This window comes from Ascidiella aspersa, chromosome 7 (assembly GCF_963924565.1).
Source record: "Ascidiella aspersa chromosome 7, kaAscAspe10.2, whole genome shotgun sequence".
NCBI lineage: Eukaryota > Metazoa > Chordata > Ascidiacea > Phlebobranchia > Ascidiidae > Ascidiella > Ascidiella aspersa.
The window spans coordinates 4496935-4524916 of NC_139453.1; the positions used below are offsets into that span (position 1 = coordinate 4496935).

General features: G+C 32.7%; 2 protein-coding genes across 5 annotated transcripts; both read right to left on the bottom strand.

Moving 5' to 3' along the window:
* Positions 1-25: 25 nt before the first annotated feature.
* Positions 26-11150, bottom strand: LOC146137342 (interferon regulatory factor 4-like). 4 transcript variants are annotated; one of them, XR_014501457.1, is made up of 9 exons: positions 10984-11150; positions 10323-10497; positions 10220-10255; positions 10080-10147; positions 9793-9892; positions 8599-8682; positions 8314-8514; positions 5431-6495; positions 4711-4847 (listed from the first exon to the last, which is right to left on the bottom strand). XR_014501457.1 is itself a non-coding variant. In XM_083394909.1 (8 exons), the coding sequence occupies exons 1-8, from the start codon at positions 5596-5598 to the stop codon at positions 638-640; spliced, it is 1389 nt and encodes a 462-aa protein (XP_083251035.1). In that variant the 5' UTR covers positions 5599-6048; the 3' UTR covers positions 26-637. The 4 variants fall into 4 exon arrangements, 1 of the variants encoding a protein (XP_083251035.1); XM_083394909.1 differs by lacking the exons at positions 8314-8514; positions 8599-8682; positions 9793-9892; ... (2 more) ...; positions 10323-10497; positions 10984-11150 and adding exons at positions 26-1080; positions 1421-1615; positions 2113-2178; ... (1 more) ...; positions 3591-3676; positions 4265-4339 and having other exon boundaries at positions 4667-4847; positions 5431-6048; XR_014501458.1 differs by lacking the exon at positions 10220-10255.
* Positions 11151-11219: 69 nt separating this feature from the next.
* Positions 11220-27572, bottom strand: LOC146137343 (uncharacterized). Its single transcript, XM_083393868.1, has 19 exons — positions 27350-27572; positions 26694-26874; positions 25406-25528; positions 24740-24795; positions 24231-24528; positions 22420-22617; positions 21347-21797; positions 20041-20233; positions 19238-19418; positions 18584-18706; positions 18149-18204; positions 17152-17446; positions 16643-16765; positions 16208-16263; positions 15211-15505; positions 14702-14824; positions 14139-14201; positions 13212-13415; positions 11220-12360 (listed from the first exon to the last, which is right to left on the bottom strand). Exons 1-19 carry the CDS (start codon positions 27539-27541, stop codon positions 11903-11905), a joined length of 3669 nt encoding a protein of 1222 aa, XP_083249994.1. The 5' UTR covers positions 27542-27572; the 3' UTR covers positions 11220-11902.
* Between the last annotated feature and the right edge of the window lie 410 nt (positions 27573-27982).

Here is a 27982-nt window from a genome sequence, read left to right on the forward strand (position 1 = left end):
TAAAACTTTCAGCATATTTCAGGTAAATAAAAATCTGCACCAGGTTTTGGTGGCAAAAACATAAAAAATCGGGTATCGGTCCAAAAAAGTAATATTGGTCGTTCTCTAACTTCAACCAGCAGAATTATCAGTGTGTTATCATTTTATTAATTGTATCATAAAAACCAAGTATAATATTACAACAGAAAAATAACAACAAACAACATGTACCACTTTTACATAAATATTACAGCTATTAGTTCTTGATCAACATAGGTAACAAAACCAGCCTTGTTAGAAAGAGTAGTAATACAATGTGATTAAAAATTAAATATGCCATGCACACAAATAGAATTAGGTAACAATTTGTACAAAGCAGGGCTTACTAATTGCTACATCATTTTTACGGCATTCTTAGTTTAATCACACATGGAAAAAATAGTTAAATGAAAGAGCTATACAGAAGCTAAAATTGAAACAATTTCTTGTTTTTACCAATTTTTACGCAATTATCTTCAAAAGCACTCTATACAAATGAATATAATTTTATTTTTATGTATAAAAGTTACACTGTAGGCCTACATACAATTGCGGAATGATTGCCCCTTCAAAATTAAGCCCAGATAAAATCACAGCCTAAACTAAAAAAACGATAATTTTATTCCAGGCTCAAGCTTTGTGCTTTTCGGATCACATGATCAAGAGAGTTTGGATCGCTGAACATCAGGTTCAATGTTTTGTCTTGATATTTCTCTGAAACAAGTTCAGCAATTCTCGGTTCCAACGTGACCGTAACGACACCACAGGAGTGCCGATAACTTGGTTTGGTGCCGACATAAAGCTTTGTTATGTTGCTTGGCAATGATTTCCTTACATCATTTGAATGTGCTAATATATCTTCAATGAAGGCTTCATGCGAAAACAGAAGTGTTTCTTTGTTTCTTTCCATCTTCAAGGCAGTTGTTGAGGCTAAAGATTGGTGAAAGTGATACACGTGTGTCTGACAAAGTCGTGTTCCAAACAGATTGCCAAATTCATCCATTCTTAGCGCGATTCCCTGATCCATGAACTTCAGTGCGAAGTTAATTTTCTCATCTGTGCCTAAATGTTTTTTAGTTGTTACAACCTACTACTAATTTAGAAATCAGTGAGATAGAAATACGAGTGAACATCAGTGCTTGAAATGGAATTGATTCAGGGCCTTGTCTGTGGAGTCTGTTTAATATAACCCAAGTTCAACTCCGGACAAAAAATTAACCGAGTGCCGAGTCCAACTCCTGATAAATTAGCATGCATAACTGACACATAATTGGTTTAAAAATTTAGACGGACTTACTCGCGACCCCTTAAACTCGTTGCGCAAACCTTAACAGCGTCGTGACCCCCAGTTCAGGGAGCCCTGGTTTAGAGGATGTATTTTGCTAGCTTTTGGTCTGTATACCTTCGTATTTCGTAATTTCAATTGGTTTCTTGTTAAAATGGTCAAGAGAGTCTGGCTTATCGATTGCAACCCTCAATGATTGGTGATCATCCAGTCCGTAAAAGATGCGACATGGTGTGCTTAAATCAAAGGTACTCTTCCCTGTTGGCTCATTGCGGTAATGTAGACTCACAGCACATTTTGGCAGTTCCGCTTCTGCAAATACCAGCAAAAACAGAGTTTGTTGCATCCCTCACGAAAACAATATATGCCCAACAGCCTTATCAAACAGCCCAATAGTAGATCTTAGCTTTAAAACCAGCACACTAAAGTTTTTTCTTTTGATCATACGCTGTTTTAATTATTTGAGAGTTAAATCGTAAACGGGAACAAGGAACATGTTGTTGTCCCCAATCTTTTGCACAACTTTATTGTATGTATTTAGAATACTTACTAGAAATAGATAAAGTTATTTTTAAAATTAAATGTATGTCAAAGGTGTTAAATTTACAAATCTATTGTTGTTGCCTATTTGGGGTTATATTATTACATTTAAACATTTTGCTACATTATTTCACTTTATCAACTAAATTTATCAACTAATAATTTTCATTAATACTTTTATTAACTATGTTTTTTGTCTTGTTATCGCTTTGTAGGAACTAATAAATTAATAAAAACAATTTCCCTACTGCTAATTTATAATAACTTACTGTTGATCATATAATTCTCAAGAACACAATCCAGAATTGTTACCGGAAATGTGGGTTGGCTTGGTCCTGTGCAAAGTTATGTATTACTTGGCTCGTACAACAAAAAAATATTTTTTATCAGTAGTGACCTACTTAAGGCAATAACACTTCAGGCGAAAAAAAACACGACTTTTGTTTATAATTTTGTATTTAAAAGTTCTGGATGGCAACTACATGTTTTGGCAGTGATTTATTTTATACCAAAAATAAAAATGACTCAGGCTGCAGGTTCCCAACCCCTGGTCTACATCTTATACATTGTGTTGTAAACATAAACAAATAAATTATTTATTTGCTTCTAGTAACTATACTGAAGTGCACAGTAGCTGGTAAGTTGTAGTTAGTCTTTACCTTGTCATATACACCGTCTGAATTTTGAGAAAATCCATATAATTAGTGAAGAATACATTTCCTGGTGTACCTCCACTATTAAAATTTTAAAGTTGCATAAAAAAATTGCATCAAAACTGCCGTCAATGTTTTACTTTTGACAAGCTTGCTCCATTAGGCATATAGGCCACAGGCATATAAATATAATCGATGGCTGACTCATTCGGTCCAATAAAGGTTATAACAGTGCCATTATTACCAAAAAATGCGTACAAATCAATTTTTTTATAAATAGATATTTTGACTGTAATATTGAATGACTAGAATTTTACCTTCAGTTATCGAAGGTTGAAAACTTGTTAACTGAGGCGAAGTTTCCATAATTGTTCCATTAATGCTTACTGTTGCGAAATCATGGTTATTTGGACAGTTGGGTTCTACGCTGGTTTGAGCGGGGCTTGGAATATCCGTATTAACTCCATCTATAAGGTCCATCAAGTCTAAATTCTAACAAATATTTGTAAAGAATATTCAAGACATGAGTTGTATTAAAAATGTAGTTGGTTAGCATAATTTAAGGTTGATTATACTAAGATTTGATAAGAAAAAACATGGTACTAGAAATATATAGCTTTAATGTTTTGTTTTGCTATTCTGAGGGGACTTTTTTCAGGGCTGCGGAGTCAGGCTTGGGTAGACTATTAGAGTTCGGAGTCTGACAGACGCATTACAAAATTTGAAACTGATAAAAAATTTTGAAAACCTAAATTGTATAGGTGGAACAACAGATGGTGGAATATTTTCAAACCATATATTGTGGATGGATGAAATTTATGAAAACCCTATTGGTAGATTGCTGAACCCCCCTTACCAGTTTCGGTGAAATACAGGTTGTAGAGTCGCTTCAGGACTTTAGTAAATCGCACATTTGGCTGGAGTCTGACTCTGTTTATTTTTAACCGACTCCACAGCTGATGTACCCTTTTTTACATTTTTTTGTGTCTTTAGGTATTTTAATCCATAATATGATACATAAAAAGTCTTATTTAAGTAAATATTTTAATTAGAATTAAACTAATAAATACAACATTTAACTCGGAATTCATTACGTTGCTTGAACTGTAACCATTTCCACTAGAGGGGGTTAGATCATCGGAAAATGTTCGCCCTTGATACAAAGGTGAAGTTGTAGATCCTGTATAAAACCATAAATAAATGGTTGCTGTAAAGGAGGTTACATATCTATATAATACAGCATTAGGTTTCGATATATAACAGGGATGGCAAACCTTTTTATCGTGCGGGTCACAAACACGACCTTAATCCTTAGAAAATGCACAAGTGGGTCTTATGTTTAATTATAAGTTAGTTAGCGAACTATTAATTTCCTTTAAAACGATCGCCACCCTTTACGTGTTACAGTTATAAACAAAATGCTTATAGTTGTCTGCTTTTCTGCACGCATTTGTTGACGTGCAGTTATTGTAGGCCTATTCGTCACCCTAATACACTTTTGCACAACCCACAGATTTGCCAGCGCTGATTTAAACAGTATAGTGCGATCTAATGAAGAAACTTTTTACATTTATCCTTTCATGAAAATGATAGATAACATTTCGGCATTTGTAGAGAGATAAGTGGGTTTCTGTGGCGGGTCACTTCGGGACCCGTGGGACAGTGGTTCGCCATCCCTGATATATGATGTGTTTCAAAAATAGACAATGATAAAGACATTAATGTTATTTTTTTTTTGCCCATTTTATTCGTTTGGAGAATGTTTTACCAGAAATTGTGGAGTATGTTGGTGAACATCCTGATTTTTGAGAAGTCTTGCGTTTTCTGTTTCGCTCAGTCTTGGCTTAATTAAAAAACAACAAGATTGTTAATTTAAGAAAAACACAATGCATTATTTAATCTAAAAAACATATAAAATGAAATACAATTTTTCATTTGAAAACCAACAATCTTGGGCACCTGACCAATTTATTGTTTAAGTAAAGGTGTGGCTAAAAACCTGAAAACATTACTTTGTATGTTTAAATTTAAACAATTTTGCCTATTTAATCACTGTAGTGATGTCATTTGGCATTGAATTGGACAAGCAGTACTCTTTATCTAAGAATTGTTGTATCGGTGAATTTTGGAATAAAATATTAAATATAGGACATCTAAACACAATACCAACCAAGCGTTTCTTGTGGATTTAGGATTCTGTAAACTTTGTAATTTCCAGTTTGTTGATTCAAACGATGTTCCTCTGTCATCTCTTCAAAATCATTTGATTTGTTCAGAGCATTTCGAAACTGATCTTTCAGTTTTGACCATTTTTCACCATTCACACTATTTCCTTTTCTTTCATACCAGGCCTTAATAATAACACAAACCTTCTTATATAATTGAGGCCCACAGCCTTTTTAAACTTGGTCATTAAATAACAACAAGTGTTGTGAACAAGTCATTTAAAAGATAACTTAAGTTCAAGTCAAGTTCCAGTTAAGTCATTATTGAAGTACATCATCTTTAATTCAAGTCATTTACATATAGATAAAATGTTAAATTATTAAAATTGGTAAATTTGTCTGAAATGAGCAATATGTTAACAAAAAACGTAACATTGCAAGTAAGTTATAAAAAGATCCAATAAAAAAAATTATTTAAACACTTTATTTCAAACCGATTTACTTGACATAATGTCGTGAGTGGAAGTCAAGTCACAAGTCCAGTCATTTGAAAACAGTGACTTTGCTCACTTAGAACACTGATAACAACTATGCTTAAGTTTGTTGCCAACATAAAAAGCATCCATTATAATTACCAAACAGGTTTATCCACTACTACTTTATATCATTTTGAACCAAAACATCAATTTCTGGTAAACCATGGTTATAAGATCTTTATTCATACCAAAAGAATACTGTTTAAGTAAACAAAGTAAAAAATCCAACAAACCTTAAATAGTTCATATTCTTCTTCCCATCTTGGCTGTCCTTGCTTATTCCATGGTATTTTAAACTTTTCTTTGCGTTCTCCCATCCATTGCAGGTTTAAAATTTCACCACTATTAAGTTTATTTATCATAAAATGTCGCATAGTTAGCCTAAAGTCCTCTAAATCCATCTACAAATCCATTTGGATAATGTTATAATCACAAAGATTTTAGAAGCAGTGTAAAAAAGCTTGTGTAATGTGAGACAATCACAGCATAGTGGAAAAAAAATTGTGCTTTGTAAGTAGAATCAAACGTAATTATAACAGACATTAATTTTGTTTTGGCAAAAGAGCAGTTACTTTACAAATAGCACAAACATGAAAATTTAAAATACAAAAATATAAATATACTTTTAATATCTAATAGGCTAAAATCCTTTATAAATAATGGAAAAATACAATGGAAATGAAACTAAACAACATAGTATGTATTTGGACACAATGCAGGCTAAACAATAAACATATACCGTTGAAGGTGGCCTTTGTCACAAAACAATAAAAAAATAAAAATCACTCTGACAGTATTTCATTTTCAAAACTGTTAATCTTGCTAAACAATATACACATATTTCAAACCTTCAAGAATGTTAATCTAGTTATGAGCAGGTACAGTTTCTTCTAAACTCATTGACTGAGTCTCAGCGACAACTTTATCTAAAGTGTCTGGATTGCTTTTAAAGAGACTCCCAGAATCTGCGAAGTCTAGGAACTTGGAGGCTGCATCTGATGTGATTGTAACAGTCACAAAATCACGCTGGGTGGGAAGATTTCCTATAGACAATTCAATTTGACATTTAGGTAGGCAATTGTTGGAATACTGCAAGTAGTTAATCAACATTTCATGATTAAAAAGTTGCTGTTCAGCTTTTCGTTTCAAACTCAAGACATCTCCAGTTTGTGATTGCTCATAATAATACACATGTGATCTACAGTATCTTGTGCCAAGAAGATTTCCCTGTTGATCAGTTCTGAGAACAATACCCTGGTGTAATTCTCCTAAACATTCCTGTAACTTTTCATCATTTTCTGAAATAAGAAAATTTGCCTTTAAGAAACAACTTAGTCAAAGTCACTCTAGAGCAGTGGTTCTTAAGTTTTTTCAGCTGCGACCCCCTCTACTAATGTTCATATGCCTTGTGCCTCCCTACGAAAACCAATTAGGCATTTTCAATTAAATATCACTAAGATAACTTGAAAATAGTGAAGTTTGTTGTTGATCACGCAAAGCATGAAAGAAATTCAGTTTAGAACACAATACACATATATTTAAGGCATTTTTAAAATATACCCCCAATATACCTTCGATGATATGAAAACATGCAATGGCACTCAAATAGACTATGGGCTAAAATATAGTCATCAAAAGTAAAAAAGAAAAAGTAGACGAGAAAAAAGAAATTTTTTTGCAGTTTCAATGTTAAAGTTGGCAAAAACAGAGTTTATACAGCGCTGTAAGAGTGGTGGACAACCTGAACGAAACCATTGGAATCATTGTAAAAAATGTAAATTTTAACTTAGAGTTCGCGCCCCCTTACGAATTGCTTGGCGCCCCCCTAGGGGGGTTGGCCTCCTCGATTAATACCCGCTGCTCTAGGGTCTGATGGGTTATAAAGCAGGGCCGGCAAGTAGTATTAGAGTTTTCCGCAAATTAAAGACACGATGTTTCTCGAAAAAATTTACAATTTCATCCCCTCTATTGAGTTACCGGTATAGTTTGTTTTACCGATGAGGATCAAGTAACCTTTCAGATGAAAACCTATAATTTAGGGATGTCCGATACTTGGAATTTTAAATAAGATAAATGGAATAATGTGAAAGAATTAAACCCATTTCGATGAACTTAGATATATATATGTCACATTGTTATATGTGTGTGCGTTTTTGTCCTTTTACAGAGGTCTATAATGATATTTTTTCCTACTGCGGGAAATTAAGAACCAAAAAAAAACAAAAAAACTAGGTGTTTGTTTTGTAAGATTCTCTAAAAAGTTTACAACCCACTGCTGTAGAGCAATATATTAAAAATCTTTTGAGTGCATTTCCTAAAAAAGTATTTTTGCATGACTCCCTCAAATAATTTAAACCAACAATTAAAAATTGTAATTTAACTTAAAAAAACAACATTCCACATTTTCTTAATTTTTTCACTAGAAACACTGTAGAAGCTGGAAGCCACTTTGACACAGCTAATAATATGAGATGTTAACATTGTAATATTGAACAGAAAAACAAGCAAGATTTAGTCCTACGGGTTTACCTTATAACAGTGGTTCTCAAAGTATGGGTCGCGACCCAAACATGGGTCGCACAGGGTCAAAAAATGGGTCGCTCTATGGTGATTCAATCCTGTGTTTACGAACTTTTTTCATTTCATTTTTCACGTATTTTCAATTCAATCATATCTGAGTTATTGCACGATAAGCTTTTCACGTGGGTTCAAATCTGTAACCTGGATTATTGCATCATAAGTGGTTATATGAACGTTTTGATAGCAGCCAGCTACAGTATAGCCATAGCCAACTACAGTAACTGCTAAGAAAGATTTTAGTCACCACAACAAGCCACACTGATGTTATAAAGGAAAAAGTTCAGTTTCACCAATCACAATAAAATCAATCAATCATTTGTTTGTGATCAATCATTGTTTCATAGAAATGTGTAGGCTACTATATCTGGTGGTCGTGTCTTTTTTATTTCATGCATACCAGAAAAATACATTTTTTGATGTTTGAGGCTTGGGTCGTGACATGCTCATAAAACTTAGATTTGGGTCGCGCTCAAAAAATTTGAGAACCACTGCCTTATAACATTAAACAACAATATTCATACTACTGTTACATTGACCTGTGCATTTGGGGAGTTCAACTGGAGTTGCTTCAAATAGTTTGGGAAAGACTGGAATGTCACAGTGGCCCACAACAGAAATTGTTTGTTCAAATCCATTTCCATAGAAAATCCGAATCGGATTTCTTAGATCATAAAATCCTTGAGAAACTACCAGTTCACGATATTTCACCAACACAGTGTAAATATAGAGGCTCTCTTCTGTAAAAGTTTACATGTTTAAACCATATGAAACAATTAGTGTGATTAAAGGCAATAAAACTTTTTTTTAATTTTTTTCATTACTTTGTAAGTTGCAAGTTTCCAATGCACAATCAAGCACAGTCATTGAAACTTGTGGCATCGATACATCTGTTATTTCACTTTCAACTAGAAATAAAAACTATGTATTGCATACACACTGTAAAATATAAATGACAACTCTGTTAAACAAGTATGTGAAGAAACATATTTTTAGTTTAAGTCCAGCTGGCTTAAATTTTTGGTGATAAATGTTTATTATTCCTGCAGTTTCGACTGGAGCCACCAATTTCAGTTGCTTAGCTTACAAGAAAAAAAATAATTCAAGTCCCTATATGTCAGTGTTTCCCAAACTTTTTTTCTCGCGTACCATTTTGAGCTTTTGTACAGTGTTCATGTACCACCTAAGTTACATCTGACTAGAATATCTCAAACTATACCTATTTTAGCATATAGATAAGAAAATGAGCATGTAGCTGTATTAGAGTTTAACAACTATCATTCCAGGAAGACTTAAAAGCCATAAATTAAGCAAAACACAGCAAATAGTTTTAATGCGATGGATGTAGTTGTTTTTTTCGCGACCAGCTGGTTGAGATGTCGTCGGGAGTATGCTTGGTTTCATAGCTGAATTAGCAAGCGCCTTCATACAAACAACATATTGCGGAACAACTTCTCTATTGTGTTCAATAGCGATAAACCCGTAGTTTATGTAGCCTAAGTCTGGCTGTACTTTCGTTTAGACATGTTCCTAGTATAGTTAAATTAAACAAAATTAAATTCTCACACTATTCCTCTATTTTAAAAGAAATTACAGTAGTTCAATATGTACGAAATATCATTATACATATGGCAATACTACACTGCTGCTCTTCAGTTTATTACTACTTACATATTAAACCAGCCAAAAATTAACGTTTTATTATCTTCAACAAGCTAAGTGTTACGTCATAAACGTACGAAACCTCAAATTAAAGGTAATTAAAACGCAACATTGCAAATACCCAATCTGAAAGTTTTAAAAGTTGAAAGTTTTCGCAGATTTATACGTAGTCGCGTACCACCTGAAAGACTCTCGCGTACCACCGGTGGTACGCGTACCACAGTTTGGGAACCACTGCTATATGTTATACAGGTACCAATATACATTATAATGTATACGCCGCACCAAAACATAAACAAATAGCAGCTATCCTCCCTTCCCTTCAAAATTGAGAAAAATTGTAAAAAATAAAATACCATCAGGTATGTATTCAATATCGCTGTTATGAATTCTTGTTCTGTCTGGAATTTCAACATCTTCATTTATTGCGGTAAACTCCTTTTGTGAGATTATGGCCTGATTAAAAAATATATGAAAATTGTCTGTTTGTGGCATTTAAATGTCAATACAATTCATTTCGCTTTTGGACATTGTTGCATTACTCTACCTAGTTACAAATTGTGCTATTAGTAAAGTAATTTACATAGATTTTAAGGGATCAAATCTACAATATTGCACATTTAATAATACGCGTTTAACTCACAGGTGCATTTGATTGTGGCTTTCGGTTTTCTGCTGCTTTTTCTCCATTGTTTGTCTTTCTTGATGTATCTTCAAAAGTATAATGCTTTAATGTATGACGTCATAACTTTATTTACAACCACACAACTAAAAAACACTAACTTTTTTGCAGTTTATTTTTCTGATTGGCAATTGTATCTGTAAAACCATTTCATAAACAAAATAAAATTTAAGTTTACCTATATAGGTACAAATTATAACATACCTAAAACTTCTTGTTTTGTTTTAAATCGATAGACTACACAGTTATTTGTCTGCTTATTAAGCTCATCACAAACTTTTTCAATGTGATTTGATTTATTTAAAACATTTCGAAAATTAGACTTTAATGTAGTCCACGTAAGTTTCTCAGATGATTTTCCATCTCGCTCCGCCCATTCCTATAAAGAGGTGGATATCAAGATGATTAAAAAAGTCACATTTTTATATTAATTTATTTAGAAATCTATTATCCATGATAAAACAATAATGTTTAGCTTTAAATTTGATTTTGTGATCTTGAAGTTTACATATAACTTTTAGCCAACATAAACAAAATAAGAAACTCATATAGCAATGAATTAGTGGACCACTGTATCCAGATCCCATCAAATGTCCAGGTTACAGACAAAAGATTGACTACTGTTGCTGTAAGATTATGTTGCATTTTTCAGTATGTGGACAGGCTTTTGAGCTAACTGGCAGAATAATAAATTGAAACAATAAATCACCTTGTGTTTCGAAAATGTGTTGCATTCGCAATATTTTATTATAAATATAACCACATTGACCGCCCTTAAAATTGATCAAAATCTTTGCTAAAACTATAGTCATGAAGGCTGGACATAAACTGACACAATTGGTCATTCCTTTAAATACTTTTTTACCTTAAACAGCAAGTACTCCTGTTCCCAATAAGGAGAGTCTTTAGAGTTCCATGGAATTTGAAATATTCCTTGTTCTTTATTTCTCCATACAAGGTTGAGGTTTTGGCCTTGGTTTAATTTTGTTCGAAGCCAGTTTGGCAAAATTACTCCAATGTTGTGTGCCATTATCTCCTTGTGTTGTTGGGTCAGTTTAAGGTTACAATAGATAGAATTTTAAATATCCTAACGTTTACCTGCTGAAATACAACATAAGGTAAAAGAAATACTACTAGCAAATCACATTTTAAGTTAAATAATATTACTAACAATATGCATTGTTTAGGTGATCAATTTTCACACTGTGAGTTTCATCAACAATATCTGTTATGACACAAACTTTGGTAAACAGTAACAAGCATACCCTTACAAATCATGTACATGCATTTCAACACTGTTTTAGTAAAAAAAACATTGCAGTGCTATTCTCAAATTTTATACACTAAACTATTTATGAAAAAGAAACAAAAACAATTGCATATAATGTAAAGAATAAAACAATTGTATTAACATTCTACACTACATGAACTAAATAAAATAAATAACATTTTTTGTAAAAAAGGGATTCTGCAGTACTAGCAAAACGGTTATGAGTTTAATCAGAATGTAAATATAATGATACAAATATTTTAAACTGCAATTTTGTTTCACTTTAAAGATAAGTGTTGAAGGCACTTCACTTCAACCTTAAATAAAACAACTGGAATCAAGAAGCAATTTTACCATACCATTCAAAGAATATCGCTACGTGTTAAACTGAAACAAATGTTAAAGCTAAAATTAAAGTAAAAATGTCACATACTGATAAATGAAAAACAAACTGATAAAAAGAGTATGCCATCCAAAAATGCAGAGCTTAATAAAAAACATGAACTGTGCTGCTTTATCTTTTGTTGTTTGCTATTTGTATAAGATCAGTTGATTTAATAAGGTAATCCAATGAGTTTGATAGGCTAACTTCTACTTGAGGTAAGATGCCAACTTCATTTCGTGCAATTTTTGCTGCAACACAAGATGTCAACGTAAGGCTCACAACACCCTTTGAATCTCTTGAATGGGGAACAGTTGCAAAAAAAATTTTAACTTTTCCTTCAGGAATGGCCATTGTCTTTTCCTTTTCACGGAATTTTCTTAACTCTTTTTTGAACACTTGGTGGGAAAATATTTGTGTTTCTTCTCTTCTTTCCAGTTTTATAATGTCATTACTAGAAAGCTCCTGTTCATAAACGTAGATTCGGGCTTTGCAAAGTCTTTCGGCAAAGATATTTCCATTCTCATCACTTCTTACTACAACCCCAAGATCACATTCATTCAAAATAGTTTGCACATACTTGTCACTATCTGAGACAAAAGCAACACAAATGGATTATTTTGGTAAAGGGGATAAATTAGAGCCTACTGATATTTTCAACACTAAGTAAGCTGGCAAAGTTAAAAAAATGCTTCAAAGGAATATTCAGCAATAAAAAATTAACTGGTATGTTTTGTATGTAAGTAAAAGCAAAAAAGGACACACTTTTTAGCGAAGTTTTTATTCCCCTTTAATTGGCAGTGACAAATAGGGTGTTTGTTAATATAGGAGGGTACTGGAGAACATCAGTATTAGTTCTTTAATTTACTTAGATTTGTGGTAACCTGTATCACAAAATGGTGAAGATGCCAGTTGTAACACTTTAGGGGTTTGGTGAAAAACTTCTTTAAATCCTTAGAATAATGGTTGGAGGTTGAGGTAGTAAGACAAAGTTACAATTTCAAAGCCAATACATGAGTAGGTTACATTTTGAACATTTCATATAACTCTTTATATATTAGTGCAAAAAAGATATTTGGACCAAATTAAATTAGACATAACATATTATGTAGAACAGTGCTTTTCAACCTGTGGGATGGTACGCACTTGTGCAGATGTTTCCATATGTGAAATATAGTAATCAAACAAGCTGGTGGCCCACTTATGTGCTACAAATATAGTAACATAGTCCCTTAGGGGTTCAATGCAGCTCAAGCTATCTATTTTATCTCGGTCAAGGCTTAGGCTCATGGTTTTAATACACAAACCCTTACATTGAAAATAAACTAAAGGTTGCAAACTTGCTGTGCTTGTTTCGTACCGGTGAAAATTTTCCAAAATAAAAAAGTGCGGATGGAAATTTTAAAGGTTGAAAAGCACTCATGTAGAATATAAAAAATACCTCTTTCTGGCTGAGGAGGAAGTGGCCATGCTTGTTGTTTCAAGAAAGGTGGCAAACTGTCTTGTTTCACCAAGGCTTCAAGAGTTTGGTCCTCATCACTGCCATAGTGAATACGATAGGGTTGGCGTAAGTCTGGAAAAACTTCTTCTTTGACCACTTGGTCATTGTATTGAATAGATGCTTGGTAGCTGAAGATAGATTCTCCTGTGAAGATTAGTTATGATTTTACTACTGAATTAATTTAGAGCAGTGGTTACAGACCAATTGGGGTTATTGAAGATATTTCAGGTAGTCAGTGAATGGAAAGTTTCTAAACCTAACCCAAAATATGGTTAATTTAAATCATTAAAAGTTTTAAAAAATTTCAACCTTTAAAATTTGACTGACATCAATATTTAACAGCTACAAGGGTAGAAATAAGCACATAGCATTTAACAGAGGAGATCATTAATTTAATTAATACATCATATAATATACAATTTACTAGTTAGACATAAACTTTTCCTTGAGTTTTGAATTTCATAGTTTAGAGCAGTGGTTCCCGTACTGGGATCCACAGACCAATCGGAGTTAGTGAAGAGGTTCCAAGTAGTCAGGGAATAAAAAGTTTGCAGTTCTAAACCTAACCTTATCTAGGAATATGCACATAACATTCAACAAAGGAGCTCATATTATTAATTAACACCTCATATATTATGCAACTTGCTGATTTAGACATAAATAGAGTCAAGCCATTACTTGGGATTCCTAAGCAATTCAGTGCTTTTTTAAGTAACATTTCATTGCAATGGAATCCATTTTCTGCGAGTAAAATTATTATGTAAAACAGGTTTCACTGTCCGTAACACAGCACTGAACAGTACACAGGAATATAAAACAATTAAAAAAGAAGTTAAGGCGAATCACACAATTAAAAAACAGACAAACCTGGGACCAATGTCCTTGAAGTGTCCTCTGCCATAACTACATCCCTCAATAGCTCGGTTTCCACTTAAAAAAAAACATCATATACCATTCAAAACTTTGCACATGGTTTACAGTTTAGAGTCGTCATACATTTTTATGAAATAGATTGGCAAAAAACACAAAAACGAAATAGAAACAATATAAAAATGTTATTCCTAGTTCGTTTTTCGGGGGAGAAAAACAAAGTCACAGTTTTGAAACTAAAAAAATTTGGGAATGAAGCACACCAAATGGCAAGCCAATTCTATTGGATTTGTTAATATTATACAAAAGCTTTACACACCAAATGCAATCGATTGTTGGACTGTCTATCTATATTATAAATTATATATCACAGTGAACAGTTGGAACTGACAAACTAAAGGACAATAAAATGCAAGAAGCTTACACATTTAACACTAATAATATAATTTTAATGAACAGACAAATTGCATATTTTAAATCTGATACATATGGCATTATATCTCTCTTCACTTATGTCTCTTATTTTTAATACAAAGCTGTAAATTAGAAAGTCTACTCACTTGGAGTGCATTCCTGTGAAGAACTGCTACTACAGCTGCTTGGAAGAATGTCACATTGTTTACTTAATGGACTGCTTGACTTTTTAAAAATATTTTTCCGTTGGTTGGCCCGCTTTGTTTTTTCTGTATGTAGAGCAAATATTGAAACAAATCCGAAGATACAAAATCACAAAAAACAAATTAGTTTATTCACATTCAACACCCTGCAGCCTTTTGCCCTTGTGGCTACAGCAATATTCAGGTGTATTTAAGGAGCTGATTTTACTAAATTGACACACAATTTTTTTTTTTTTAATTTAAGGAAATGCAAAGAAAGTGGAGTTTAACTCTCAACAGAGCCGCTTAAATTTGCTGGAGTGGGGACTCATAACTTAAGTAACACTAAACACATATGTCGGGGGAGAAAAACAAAGTCACAGTTTTGAAACTATGTAAGGAAATAAAATCTGACACATTTTTTATTTATGTTTTTAAATAAATACACCGAAAAAACAATTCAACTTTCTCGCCTTTTTGCTTTTGGTTTGGCAAAGGTGCTGTTAAAAACATATCTTCCTCACTATCTTCAAAAAAGGAAGGAGTTTGCATTGGTGGTGATGGCTGCCTGTAGTGTGTTTCCTTTAATTGGCTGAAATCTGGATATATTTGGCATTGACCTGACATGCCAGCAGGCATCTGGGTACTTTGCATAGTTCTAGAAGGCCCTTGATTAAGTAGAATGCTTCTGTTTTCATCTGGCAGTGCTGTGTCACTTATTTCCAGATGATATGTTGACTGTGACCTTATGGTGTTTTTTGCAAAATCCTAACAAAAGAAAAAACAGATTATGTCTAAAACAGTGTTAGGAGGAAAAAACAAAAAGTTTTGTAACCACTGCCACTGGTATAAACCAAACTGAGAAAAACCTAATTATTTCTATGGGGCAAATATATTTTTTACCAATATGAACTTTTTTTCTAGGACACTACTATTTGTTGAAGTCTGGTTCATTTCCAACTATTTCTAAAAATGAATCGAAAAAGTGGATTTTTAATCATGGCTAATAGCACCCTTGCATTAAATTAGTTTTAATCAGGGCTGTGGAGTAAGATAAAAACAACCCGAGTCCAACACTCGAGTCACAAGTCCATTTTCCGATTCAACCACTTGTATTTAACCGATTTACGTAACTAAATAAGGTGGATTTTCAGCAATCCATTTAGAGGGCCATATATATCATTGACCCACAATACGCGGTTTACAAATATTCTACAACATGCTATTCCATCTTTCAATTACAGTTTTTGAGCTTATCAGTTTAGAAAATTGCTACTATATCGTACTTTGGACTCGGGTAGTTTTAAAGTCTTATTTAAGTCCTGAGTCCGAAATTAAAACCATTGATTACAAAGGGTAGGAATGGATTTAAATACCTACACTTGTCTATGTGCAGCTAAATATTACAATCAAATGTAAAAAGGCTGCAAATTAGTAGACTTGTCAAGAAACAACATTATATATACTTACTTGGCTCTGATTTGTTGACCATTGGCTGCATTCCGGCAAAATCGAAGCAGCAACATCTTCAAATAAACATAACAACACAGTATAGCTGATTAGTTTTCAAGATTTTTTATTTGTGCTTAAATTTGGGAATGAAACACACCAATGGCAAGCCAATTCTATTGGATTTGTTAATATTATACATAAGCTTTACACACCAAATGCAATCGATTGTTGGACTGTCTATCTATACTATAAATTATATATCACAGTGAACAGTTGGAACTGACAAACTAAAGGACAATAAAATGCAAGAAGCATACACATTTAACACTAATAATATAATTTTAATGAACAGACAAATTGCATTTTTTAAATCTGATACATATGACATTATATCTCTCTTCACTTATGTCTCTTATTTTTAATACAAAGCTGTAAATTAGAAAGTCTACTCACTTGGAGTGCATTCCTGTGGAGAACTGCTACTACAGCTGCTTGGAAGAATGTCACATTGTTTACTTAATGGACTGCTTGACTTTTTAAAAATCTTTTTCCGTTGGTTGGCCCGCTTTGTTTTTTCTGTATGTAGAGCAAATATTGAAACAAATCCGAAGATACAAAATCACAAAAAACAAATTAGTTTATTCACATTCAACACCCTGCAGCCTTTTGCCCTTGTGGCTACAGCAATATTCAGGTGTATTTAAGGAGCTGATTTTACTAAATTGACACACAATTTTTTTTTTTTTAATTTAAGGAAATGCAAAGAAAGTGGAGTTTAACTCTCAACAGAGCCGCTTAAATTTGCTGGAGTGGGGACTCATAACTTAAGTAACACTAAACACATATGTCGGGGGAGAAAAACAAAGTCACAGTTTTGAAACTATGTAAGGAAATAAAATCTGACACATTTTTTATTTATGTTTTTAAATAAATACACCGAAAAAACAATTCAACTTTCTCGCCTTTTTGCTTTTGGTTTGGCAAAGGTGCTGTTAAAAACATATCTTCCTCACTATCTTCAAAAAAGGAAGGAGTTTGCATTGGTGGTGATGGCTGCCTGTAGTGTGTTTCCTTTAATTGGCTGAAATCTGGATATATTTGGCATTGACCTGACATGCCAGTAGGCATCTGGGTACTTTGCATAGTTCTAGAAGGCCATTGATTAAGTAGAATGCTTCTGTTTTCATCTGGCAGTGCTGTGTCACTTATTTCCAGATGATATGTTGACTGTGACCTTATGGTGTTTTTTGCAAAATCCTAACAAAAGAAAAAACAGATTATGTCTAAAACAGTGTTAGGAGGAAAAAACAAAAAGTTTTGTAACCACTGCCACTGGTATAAACCAAACTGAGAAAAACCTAATTATTTCTATGGGGCAAATATATTTTTTACCAATATGAACTTTTTTTCTAGGACACTACTATTTGTTGAAGTCTGGTTCATTTCCAACTATTTCTAAAAATGAATCGAAAAAGTGGATTTTTAATCATGGCTAATAGCACCCTTGCATTAAATTAGTTTTAATCAGGGCTGTGGAGTAAGATAAAAACAACCCGAGTCCAATCCTCGAGTCACAAGTCCATTTTCCGATTCAACCACTTGTATTTAACCGATTTACGTAACTAAATAAGGTGGATTTTCAGCAATCCATTTAGAGGGCCATATATATCATTGACCCACAATACGCGGTTTACAAATATTCTACAACATGCTATTCCATCTTTCAATTACAGTTTTTGAGCTTATCAGTTTAGAAAATTGCTACTATATCGTACTTTGGACTCGGGTAGTTTTAAAGTCTTATTTAAGTCCTGAGTCCGAAATTAAAACCATTGATTACGAAGGGTAGGAATGGATTTAAATACCTACACTTGTCTATATGCAGCTAAATATTACAATCAAATGTAAAAAGGCTGCAAATTAGTAGACTTGTCAAGAAACAACATTATATATACTTACTTGGCTCTGATTTGTTGACCATTGGCTGCATTCCGGCAAAATCGAAGCAGCAACATCTTCAAATAAACATAACAACACAGTATAACTGATTAGTTTTCAAGATTTTTTATTTGTGCTTAAATTTGGGAATGAAACACACCAATGGCAAGCCAATTCTATTGGATTTGTTAATATTATACAAAAGCTTTACACACCAAATGCAATCGATTGTTGGACTGTCTATCTATATTATAAATTATATATCACAGTGAACAGTTGGAACTGACAAACTAAAGGACAATAAAATGCAAGAAGCTTACACATTTAACACTAATAATATAATTTTAATGAACAGGCAAATTGCATATTTTAAATCTGATACATATGGCATTATATCTCTCTTCACTTATGTCTCTTATTTTTAATACAAAGCTGTAAATTAGAAAGTCTACTCACTTGGAGTGCATTCCTGTGGAGAACTGCTACTACAGCTGCTTGGAAGAATGTCACATTGTTTACTTAATGGACTGCTTGACTTTTTAAAAATCTTTTTCCGTTGGTTGGCCCGCTTTGTTTTTTCTGTATGTAGAGCAAATATTGAAACAAATCCGAAGATACAAAATCACAAAAAACAAACTAGTTTATTCACATTCAACACCCTGCAGCCTTTTGCCCTTGTGGCTACAGCAATATTCAGGTGTATTTAAGGAGCTGATTTTACTAAATTGACACACAAATTTTTTTTTTAATTTAAGGAAATGCAAAGAAAGTGGAGTTTAACTCTCAACAGAGCCGCTTAAATTTGCTGGAGTGGGGACTCATAACTTAAGTAACACTAAACACATATGGTCGGAAACTGTAAATTATACAGTAAATATTTTCAACCACATACTGTGACTGGATAAACTTAATGACACTTTTATGAGTGTATTGCTGATTACCTATTATTTTTAGTTATGCAAATGGGTGAATACAGGCTGTAGAGTCTGAGACAGACACAGAATGAGACAAAATCACACATTTGACCGGAGTCAGTCAAAGTAAGCCTTGGGTTAATTTTTAACAGTATTTTTTGGGAAATGTTTTTTTTTTGACTGACGCAGTCATCACCTTTAACCTGTACATGAGTGAGAAGTCTATAGACTCTGTAGTTTCCAGTTTGCTGATCTTCAACTCTTTGATCTTTAACTTCTTCAAAGTCATTCGATTTGTTCAAAACACTTCGAAAATTTGCTTTCATCTTAGTCCAATCTGTTTCCTCAACATTCTTTCCCCTGTGAATTGCCCAGTCCTGTCAAAACAACATAACTGGTAGAAAATAAAAAAGCAATATTAAAACAGAAAATATCGTTAATAGAGAACAGAGAATCATTAAGGATGGATTTTGTTAAACACAATTTAGTGCAAAAAATGCATTCTAAAGATGAGCCTAAAGGTGTAGTTTTGTGTGTCAATTGAGTGCATTACATAGGAAAGCACAAGCAAAATGTTTCCCATATCTTTTTTTAGACTTGCCTTTCAAAAGAAAAAAACCCTCAAGGTCATTAAATTCTTTCATATGTTTCTTACAACCAGGAATATAGTTGTACAGATAAAACAAATAAGGACTCCAGTTGATATGAACAACGATATATTCAAAGCGTTCAAAATGAGACCTACTTCTATATAGACTTTTTATTCTTACTATGTCTAACTACAACCTTCAGTCATAATATAAAATGCTACCAACTTCTCTATGAACTTTAACATATTTATACAACCATATGTCTAACAATATCTTACGATTTATTTAAAACAGTCACGAAATGCTATTAACTTCTTTATGCACTTTGATATTCTTACTTTGTCTAAAACCTCCAATCATTATGCTTCAAATTTCAGAACTAAGGTAAGGTTTTAAAGCACAGGCAAACCTTGAAGATCTTATATTCCTGTTCCCAATCTGGATGGCCCTGTCGATTCCAAGGTATCTTGAATAATGTCCGCAAAGGCATGTCAAGCCACTTTAAGTTTCTTATTTCACCTCTGTCTATCTTTCTGATCAGCCAACGTCTCAAGGGAAATTTATAATCACTGTCCAATTCCATATCCATTTCAGCCATTCTGCTGCAATAAATTACAACAAAGTTATAAAACATAGCTAAATTGAATCTGATGACTGTGGTATACAACTTAAATAAACACTTTAATTTTTAACCCATGCCCCCAATTATAGCTAAATAAATATTTTTTTTTCGAGAAGGTCTTCTTAAATTGTACGGCCAAGCTACAACTTAAATGAATTAAAATTTTTACTTTACAATGAAAAAAATCTTAAATCTTTGAAATATCCACCTTGTTCTTTTCTTTGATTTCCAATCGATTAATTACAAATTTTATATTCCCCTAATTTTTTTTCCTGCAGAGAATAAAACAGAAAACATTGTGAAACATGCTTAATAAAATGAAAAACACTAGTAAAATGCTGCAATTAAAGACACAATGATAAGAAACCGTTAAAACAAAATGCTGTGATAAAACATGGCTGGGCATTGCTATATTTTTTAAAACTTAATGACATATATACAGTGGGTTGGTGTGTTTCTCTTGAACAACAAAATGAAAGGAGTTCTTATCAGCAATTAATGCTGGTTGAAAAGAGGCAAAAACATATGCTTATAAATTGCATATAATTCTTTGAAGAAAACAGTAGAAAGAAGTAAGAGACATAGAAAAAATTCTTAAAAGTATATATATATTTAAAAATCTAAGTTAAATACTCAGTCGCACTATTTAAGCAGAACAATACAGGTTGTTCAGAAAAGTTTTTATCGGTACACAAGCCATATTTCAATTATTTAGCCTTAGTATGTATGTTGATATAGAATTTACTCAAAAGGCACAAAAAAAGAAAATAATTGTGAAAAGAAAACTATATATATATATATATACAATAAACATTCATAATTGCTGGAGGTTGGAGTTATGCGAAGAGTGAATAAGAATACCCATACAGAAATAGGTTGTATATTATTAATTTTTATAACTATTGCCTTGATATACATTCTATCTCGAGCTACAACCTCCAGCCAAATCCTCCAAAAACATATATTCATTTGAATTTTTGAATTTTTAGTCACTTTTTAGTAACAACCTCCAGCCAAAAAGCATATATTCCTTGTTGATTTTTTGTCAGTTTAATATACAATCAAATACAGAATCACATTAAAAGCAACTGACTATTGTTGCGATAGTTTCATCAAACTAGTTTCCCTAATAAGACGATCGCAAGAGTTTGAGTTGCTATACTCTGGCTGAGTCAAAGTTATTTTGGAAGCATGTTTTCTCATTTTTATTGCAGTTTTAGATGTCAGGGTCAGACTTACAATACCATTCGATTCTCTGGAATGAGGCTGACATGCAAAGAAAATTGTAACCCATCCTTGGGGAATGTTTGCAACTTCGTTTCTCTGGTACTTCATAAGTTCATTAAAAAACACTTGGAAGCAAAATATTTGTGTTTCTATGCCTCTTTGTGGTTTTACAATGTCATCACTCGAACAGTCTTGCTTGTAGATAAATATCCGTGCTTTGCAGAGTCTTGTAATGAAGATATTTCCATCAGCATCACTTCTAATAATAACACCAAGATCACATCCATCCAGGACCGTTTTAAGGTGTTTATCGTCATCTTTAAACAAAGCAACCCTAGTTGCAAGTGGAGCATTAAACCAGCAACATTTAGAAAAAAAAAACATTTTAGCTATGCTTTAAGCATCTGTAAAAAAAAAGTTCAGAAATGCTTAAAAATTTTCATGATTAAAATTGCCTTTATGCATTAGGAACACTTAATGTAATGAGCTACCAATGACGAGAAGTTAACAATTTGAAAATGACAGTATTGCAAGCAATACATTTTTAACTGATATTAGTCATGTTTTCTGTAAAATAACAAGTTGCATTCCAGTCAAGTCATAATTAGAGGAAGTAAATTTCAAGTAAGCCCTGGTCATAGAAAATTAAACATTAGATTATTAAAATTGTTAAACTCATATGGTTGTGAGCAATAACTTAAATAAACTACAACATTTAGAAGGAAAATGTTTTTCATGCAAAAATAAGATAAATAACCATGCAAAAAATGCATATTGAAAACATTTCCTACGCAGGTCATTTGTTCAAAGCAAGTCATTTGTCCAAAGGACTTAAACCAAGTCAAGTCATTTGAAAACAATAACTCAAGTGCACCCAAGTCCAGTCATGTTATTGATGTTAAGTCATTGCAACACTGAAAAATGATGTACAATAACTACCTGTTGGTGCAGGGAACTGCCAAGTTTTAAATTCCAAAAACTGGCGCAAATTGCCTTCTTTAATCCACGCTTCATACATTTGATTCAAATCAATGCCGTGGTGCATACGCAAAGCCACACTCAAGTCAGATAAGACTTCCTCTTTTGCAACCTCGCCGAAGTATTTAAGGGTCACTTTGTAGCATAACAGACATCTTTCTAAAGCAAATAAAAATTTGGACATTGGTTTTAAAAAGGGGTAATAAACTGCTGGAAAATGCTTTTAGGAAAAATGGTGACTAATAAGAGCAAAAGACTTTTTTCACAATCATGTAAATGACAAGCTAGTTAGAAGCAGCTCAGTTTATTTCATTACTAAACTTTTAGTTAAAAAAAAATTTAACTTGTTAATGTAAAATTTAACTTGTTAATGTAAAAGGACTAACAAATCAAATAAAAATACCTCCTTTAAAAGCAACAAAAGTGTAATTACAAAAAAATATAAATACTAAACAAAACAACATAGGCATATAAAATTTAGAAAAGGTTCAAGATTTACTTTTTAGTTCCAATAATCTTAAAGCTTGTTCAACTGCGGTCATGTTGTGGGAAATTTCATTTTCTGTAAAATATATATAATATTTAAAAAAAAAACTTAAACTTCGACTATGAAGACATAAATAAGTTAAACAGAACCAGTGAGAAATTTTAAAACACATAGTGAAATAGGTTTTAAAACCCATAGTGAAAACAACAATTGTTTTAGAAACTGTTCGCTTAGGTCAGTGTTTCTCAAACTTTTTTTGCGGCGGCCCAAAAACTAAAATGTCAGTATAACAACATAGCCTTGGCGACCTGATTCTCTAAACCAGGGATGTCCAACATTTTATTATAGTGGGCCGCATTAACACTTGAAATAATTTAATGGGCCGCAGAATCTATTACGTTTCAAGATTAAGTATTGCTCTTTAGAGTTATCACGGGCCTTTAGAATTATATATATATTTTTTTACCCATACAATACTATTAGTGCGCCCCTAATAGCTGACTGGTACATTTTAATTAGGCTAATATTAAAATTTTAAAATACTGCTTGGGAGTGAAAATGACTAGCGGACGGCACAAAAATCTCAGACGGGCCGCAGGTTGGACATCCCTGGTCTAAACTATAAAGTTTTAAACGAACAAAACATAAAATAATAATAAGCAAGCAAAACATAAAATATCAAAATAAGTTACAATTCATTTAATGAATTGATGATATCAGGACAACATAAAAATAGCATATTGCACTTGTGTTTTTTTTTTCGGATTGCTACACAACATGCGTCTGTTTTTATTAGTTTAATAGAATATTTGAGTCACACTTTACGGTGTTCGTAAGACGAGAATCTGCGTGAATGCGAAAGGTGAACAACAAACGATTCTGATTGCACAGCAATGATTTCTAAGTTTAGTATAGGCTTTGATATTCTTACTATGCCTTATTACAATCTCTTGCCATTAAGTATGGTCCAATTATAGAACTGTTGGTAAAACAAGAAACAACTATAATAATTAATTAAATTTTAACAACATTTTATTAGTAAACTTTGGACATTGTATACATATTGCTCTCAGTTGGTAAATTTATGGTTCTTGTTAATTAAAAAGTTTAAACCTCACTGTAAGCTAGACATAATTTTTTAGGCATATTGAATTGACTGACTTATTCTCTTAAAGACTGTGTACTACGATACAAGTGATTAATTAAATGGACACCCTTTGAAGTATGTATGTTTCATATAAATATCTAATAGCTAATAATAAGAAAAATTGTTTGGTATCCTTGCCTTGTGCTTGATAAGCAGATGGCTGCTGTTCTAGACAGTTGTTTTCCTTACAATTTTCTAAAGCGTCTGGACTTCCGGGTGTTAACAGAAGGTTGTTTAGTTGTGGTAGGTCGGGATATGTTTGAGCTTGGCATTCAAGCATGTCGGGGTATGCGAGGATGTTTGGTGAAAACACAACAGTTTCCTGATTGAAATGTTCATATCCTGGTGATTCTGACGGCATGGCTTGTCCCTGATTAAGACTGTAGGTTGATTGTAAGCCGTTGTAACTTGTTTCCATAACTGGGTGTGAAAGTTCCTTGAAATATAAAGTTTTCTTACAAGATTTTTATAAAGAAAAGTGTTTCTGATAATAATAAAAAGGCAGAAAATTTTCCGATACCAACTTAAAACAAAATGTAAAATCAATGCTTAATTTGAAAGAATAGTAAAATAGTGGGTGGTCAAATTAGTTTAATTCAAAGAAATGCCAATGTAACCTTCAAACAAATGTACAAATGTATTCTTACTTGGTTTTGATTTGTTGGATTTTGCCTGTTCTCATGTGGAGTTGATGCAACAAAACCTACCAGTGAATTCTATATTAGCATATAAATTGTTTGTAATAAATAAATATCCTTATAATTACATTGTTTTTGAAACAAGTATAGTAGCTGATTGTTACTATTTGATAATAGCAACTTGACTTTAACTAACAAAATACAAGATAACTGTATTTAATCGGTGAAGAACTTTCAAAATGCAAGGGCGTTTTCAACCAGTACAAAAATGATTACTAATTACTAAAATAATGAGACATCTTTTAGAAAACAGCTATTGCGCTGTTTACGACTAAAACAAACCATTTAGTATAGTGTAACAGCGTCTTTAGGCTAAAACATTACATTGAAATTTAAGCAAAAATCATTAAATAAAAAAGGTAATTTACGGTGTAGCAAACTTATATTTGATCGTGATAGACTAAAATATTCTTCAGAGACTCTCAATCCACTGGTTCAATCAAAAAGTCACAAGAACACTTACTAAACATTTTATGTTTAATTGCATTCCAAGCCAGTAATGGAGGTTAATTTATTACGTCAAACAACGCTTTATCAGCACACCCACGTTCTGCTCCAATGTATATAAATTTTAGACAAATACCTACTATTTTGCAATAGTATAAAGTATTATACCAGGAGAACTTCCATGTGTGGAACATTCGCCATGACCGGTTGGACTAATGCCACCTTTCTGGCTAGATGGGCTGCTTGATTGCTTTGATATCTGCCTTTGCCTATTGCTTTGTTTTGTCCTGGCTGTAAAATATAACAAGAGGTAAATTACCACAGTTTATTTTTGCATACATATCACGAAATGTAAAAGTGTAAAAATGTAGAAAACCATTTTCTAGTCGTGGGTCAAAGCCCAACTCCGAAAGGTCTCAGTTAGCTGTTGAATTAAAACTGAGAATTGTGCTGTTAATAGTGTGTGTTTTTGCAACATTGTATAATAACAACTGTAACAAAAGTTTATCAGGGGTGGACTTTAGGTTTTTTTCACTTGAAAATGGGTTTAATTACATTTAAGAAGAAGGCAGTAAAGCATTCTCACAACATGCAAAACCAAATTAATTTTGTTTAAAAGTTAGGACCTAATGGCATCATCCATGATAACAATGAAGGGTAAAACTTTAGGGAAACATGATAAATGTTTTCATTATGATAGTTTATGGTGTAACTTAGGTTAGATCTGACACACTCACAGTGTTATGGTAATATTGAAAAGACACCACAGAATGATAAAAAGCACAATAAAGTGCTGTCAGATATTTCAAGTTGACAAAAACTTCCATACTTCAGAAAAATTATACAAATGGAAAAAACTTGTAATTGATTGTTAATTATCGCTTATACTCCAGTTTGATCAATAGTTTAAAGTATAAGTTGCCCGCATTGACTAATTCTTTTAAACTTTTTTTCCTGACTTCCTTGCAGTTTGTAATAACCTTCATCAATGCCTTCACTTAAGTCCACTTAAGTACTGTTTTCAAATGAATTGACTTGACTTAAGTCTTTTGGACAAAATTAATTGACTTGACTTAAGTCTTTTGGACAAATTACTTGGGTTGAAATGAAGTGTTTTCATTAAGCATTTTTTTATATAAAATTGTGTTCTTTATCTTAATTTTTACACATAAAACAATCTACTTGCTCTATGTATTTTGCTCATAATCAGACATGTTTACCAATTTATTGCTCATAATCAGACATGTTTCCCAATTTATTGCTCATAATCAGACATGTTTACCAATTTGCATAGTATAACATATACTTTTTACAACACGAACTTGACTTGCTCTAAGTATGAATTAATTGGGACTTATGTCATTTCCAACTGACTTCTTTAGAACACCGCTTCATTGCATTTATCCTGCATTAAAACTTCCTATGTCTACACAGCACTAGTTTACATGGCTCTTACCTTTCACTTCCAAATGACTGAGAAGTCTATAGACTCTGTAGTTTCCCGTTTGCTGATCTTCAACTCTTCGTTCCTTAACTTCTTCAAAATCATTTGATTTGTTCAAAACGCTTCGAAAGTTTCCTTTCATCTTGCTCCAAGTTAGCTCTTCGGGGTCTTTTCCTCTATGAAGTGTCCAATCCTGAAGCAAAACATTTTGTGATATTAAAGCCCATCCTAAAGTAGGCAGCATTTTGTGAGCATTTCTAATAACTCTTAACATAATGGCTTCTGGTTGTAGTTAGATATAAAATGAATATAAAAGCCAATACATAACTATAGCTACCATTTTTGTTCATGCTTCTAGTAAATATTGAGATAATGGTTGGAGATTTTGTTGGACATAGAATAAATATTAAAGCCCATGCAGAAGTAGGTGACAATTTAAACTTTTGAATTAAATCTTTATTCACTTTCATCATTGTTTGAATTGTAAAATAACTACTTACCCACTTCTGTATGGGTTTCAAAACTAATATTATGTCTAACTAAAACCTCCATCCATTAGGCTGGAATAAATTAGAAACACAAAAAAACAAGAAAGCCACAAATTATGATTTAAAAACAAAAATGCGACTCGAAAGGAATTTTTTTGACATGACCAAAAACAAATTTACTTTAAACAGTTGATATTCCTGTTCCCAGTTTGGATCTTGCCCTTGCCGATTCCATGGTATCTTGAATAATGTCCGCTCTGGCATATTAAGCCATTTTAAGTTTAGTATCTCATTTTTGTCAAGTTTCCTGATAAGCCAAGGTCTCAAGGGAAGCTTATAATCACTGTCCAATTCCATATCCATTTCTGCCATTTCCTATCTTTGATGTACTAGAGATTTTTAAGACACTGAAACATACAGATAAATTTTATTGCTTAAAAATAGCATGGTTTATCCACTATTGGAACTGCACTAGAAGTATAACAAGCAAGCTGTCTATGTGGTTTAGTATGATGCATTTAATTATTCACTTGCCATCTAAAATGCCAAAATTTTAAAAGATTTTTCTTCTTTAAACAATAAACTGCAACTCATTTCTAGACTAAGTACACCAAAAAAGCCATCGCAGACTCACCAAATCTGCCGATCAACAATGCAGGCTAGGTATGCAAGAAAACAACTAGTGTGCAGTGAGGTTCAAACTCATGACTTTTGGCCATACCGGGACTGTCACTCTACCAACTGAGCTACATAGGCTCAGAGAGGAGCGAGTTGAGAAACTACCACAGCACCGTTGCTTGCTGCTTTCAGTTC

Excerpts from the sequence above, each read along its gene's own strand:
- LOC146137342 (XM_083394909.1), bottom strand. The coding sequence starts at position 5,598 with ATGGATTTAGAGGACTTTAGGCTAACTATGCGACATTTTATGATAAAT. Across the intron at positions 4,340-4,666 it reads AAATCCACAAGAAACGCTTG|CCAAGACTGAGCGAAACAGA; the intron begins GTTGGTATTGTG and ends TTTTTAATTAAG. Across the intron at positions 2,179-2,813 it reads TCAACCTTCGATAACTGAAG|GACCAAGCCAACCCACATTT; the intron begins GTAAAATTCTAG and ends AACTTTGCACAG.
- LOC146137343 (XM_083393868.1), bottom strand. The coding sequence starts at position 27,541 with ATGGCAGAAATGGATATGGAATTGGACAGTGATTATAAGCTTCCCTTG. Across the intron at positions 26,875-27,349 it reads AGGAATATCAACTGTTTAAA|GATTGGACACTTCATAGAGG; the intron begins GTAAATTTGTTT and ends GTTTTGCTTCAG. Across the intron at positions 13,416-14,138 it reads TTCAAGGACATTGGTCCCAG|GAGAATCTATCTTCAGCTAC; the intron begins GTTTGTCTGTTT and ends TAATCTTCACAG.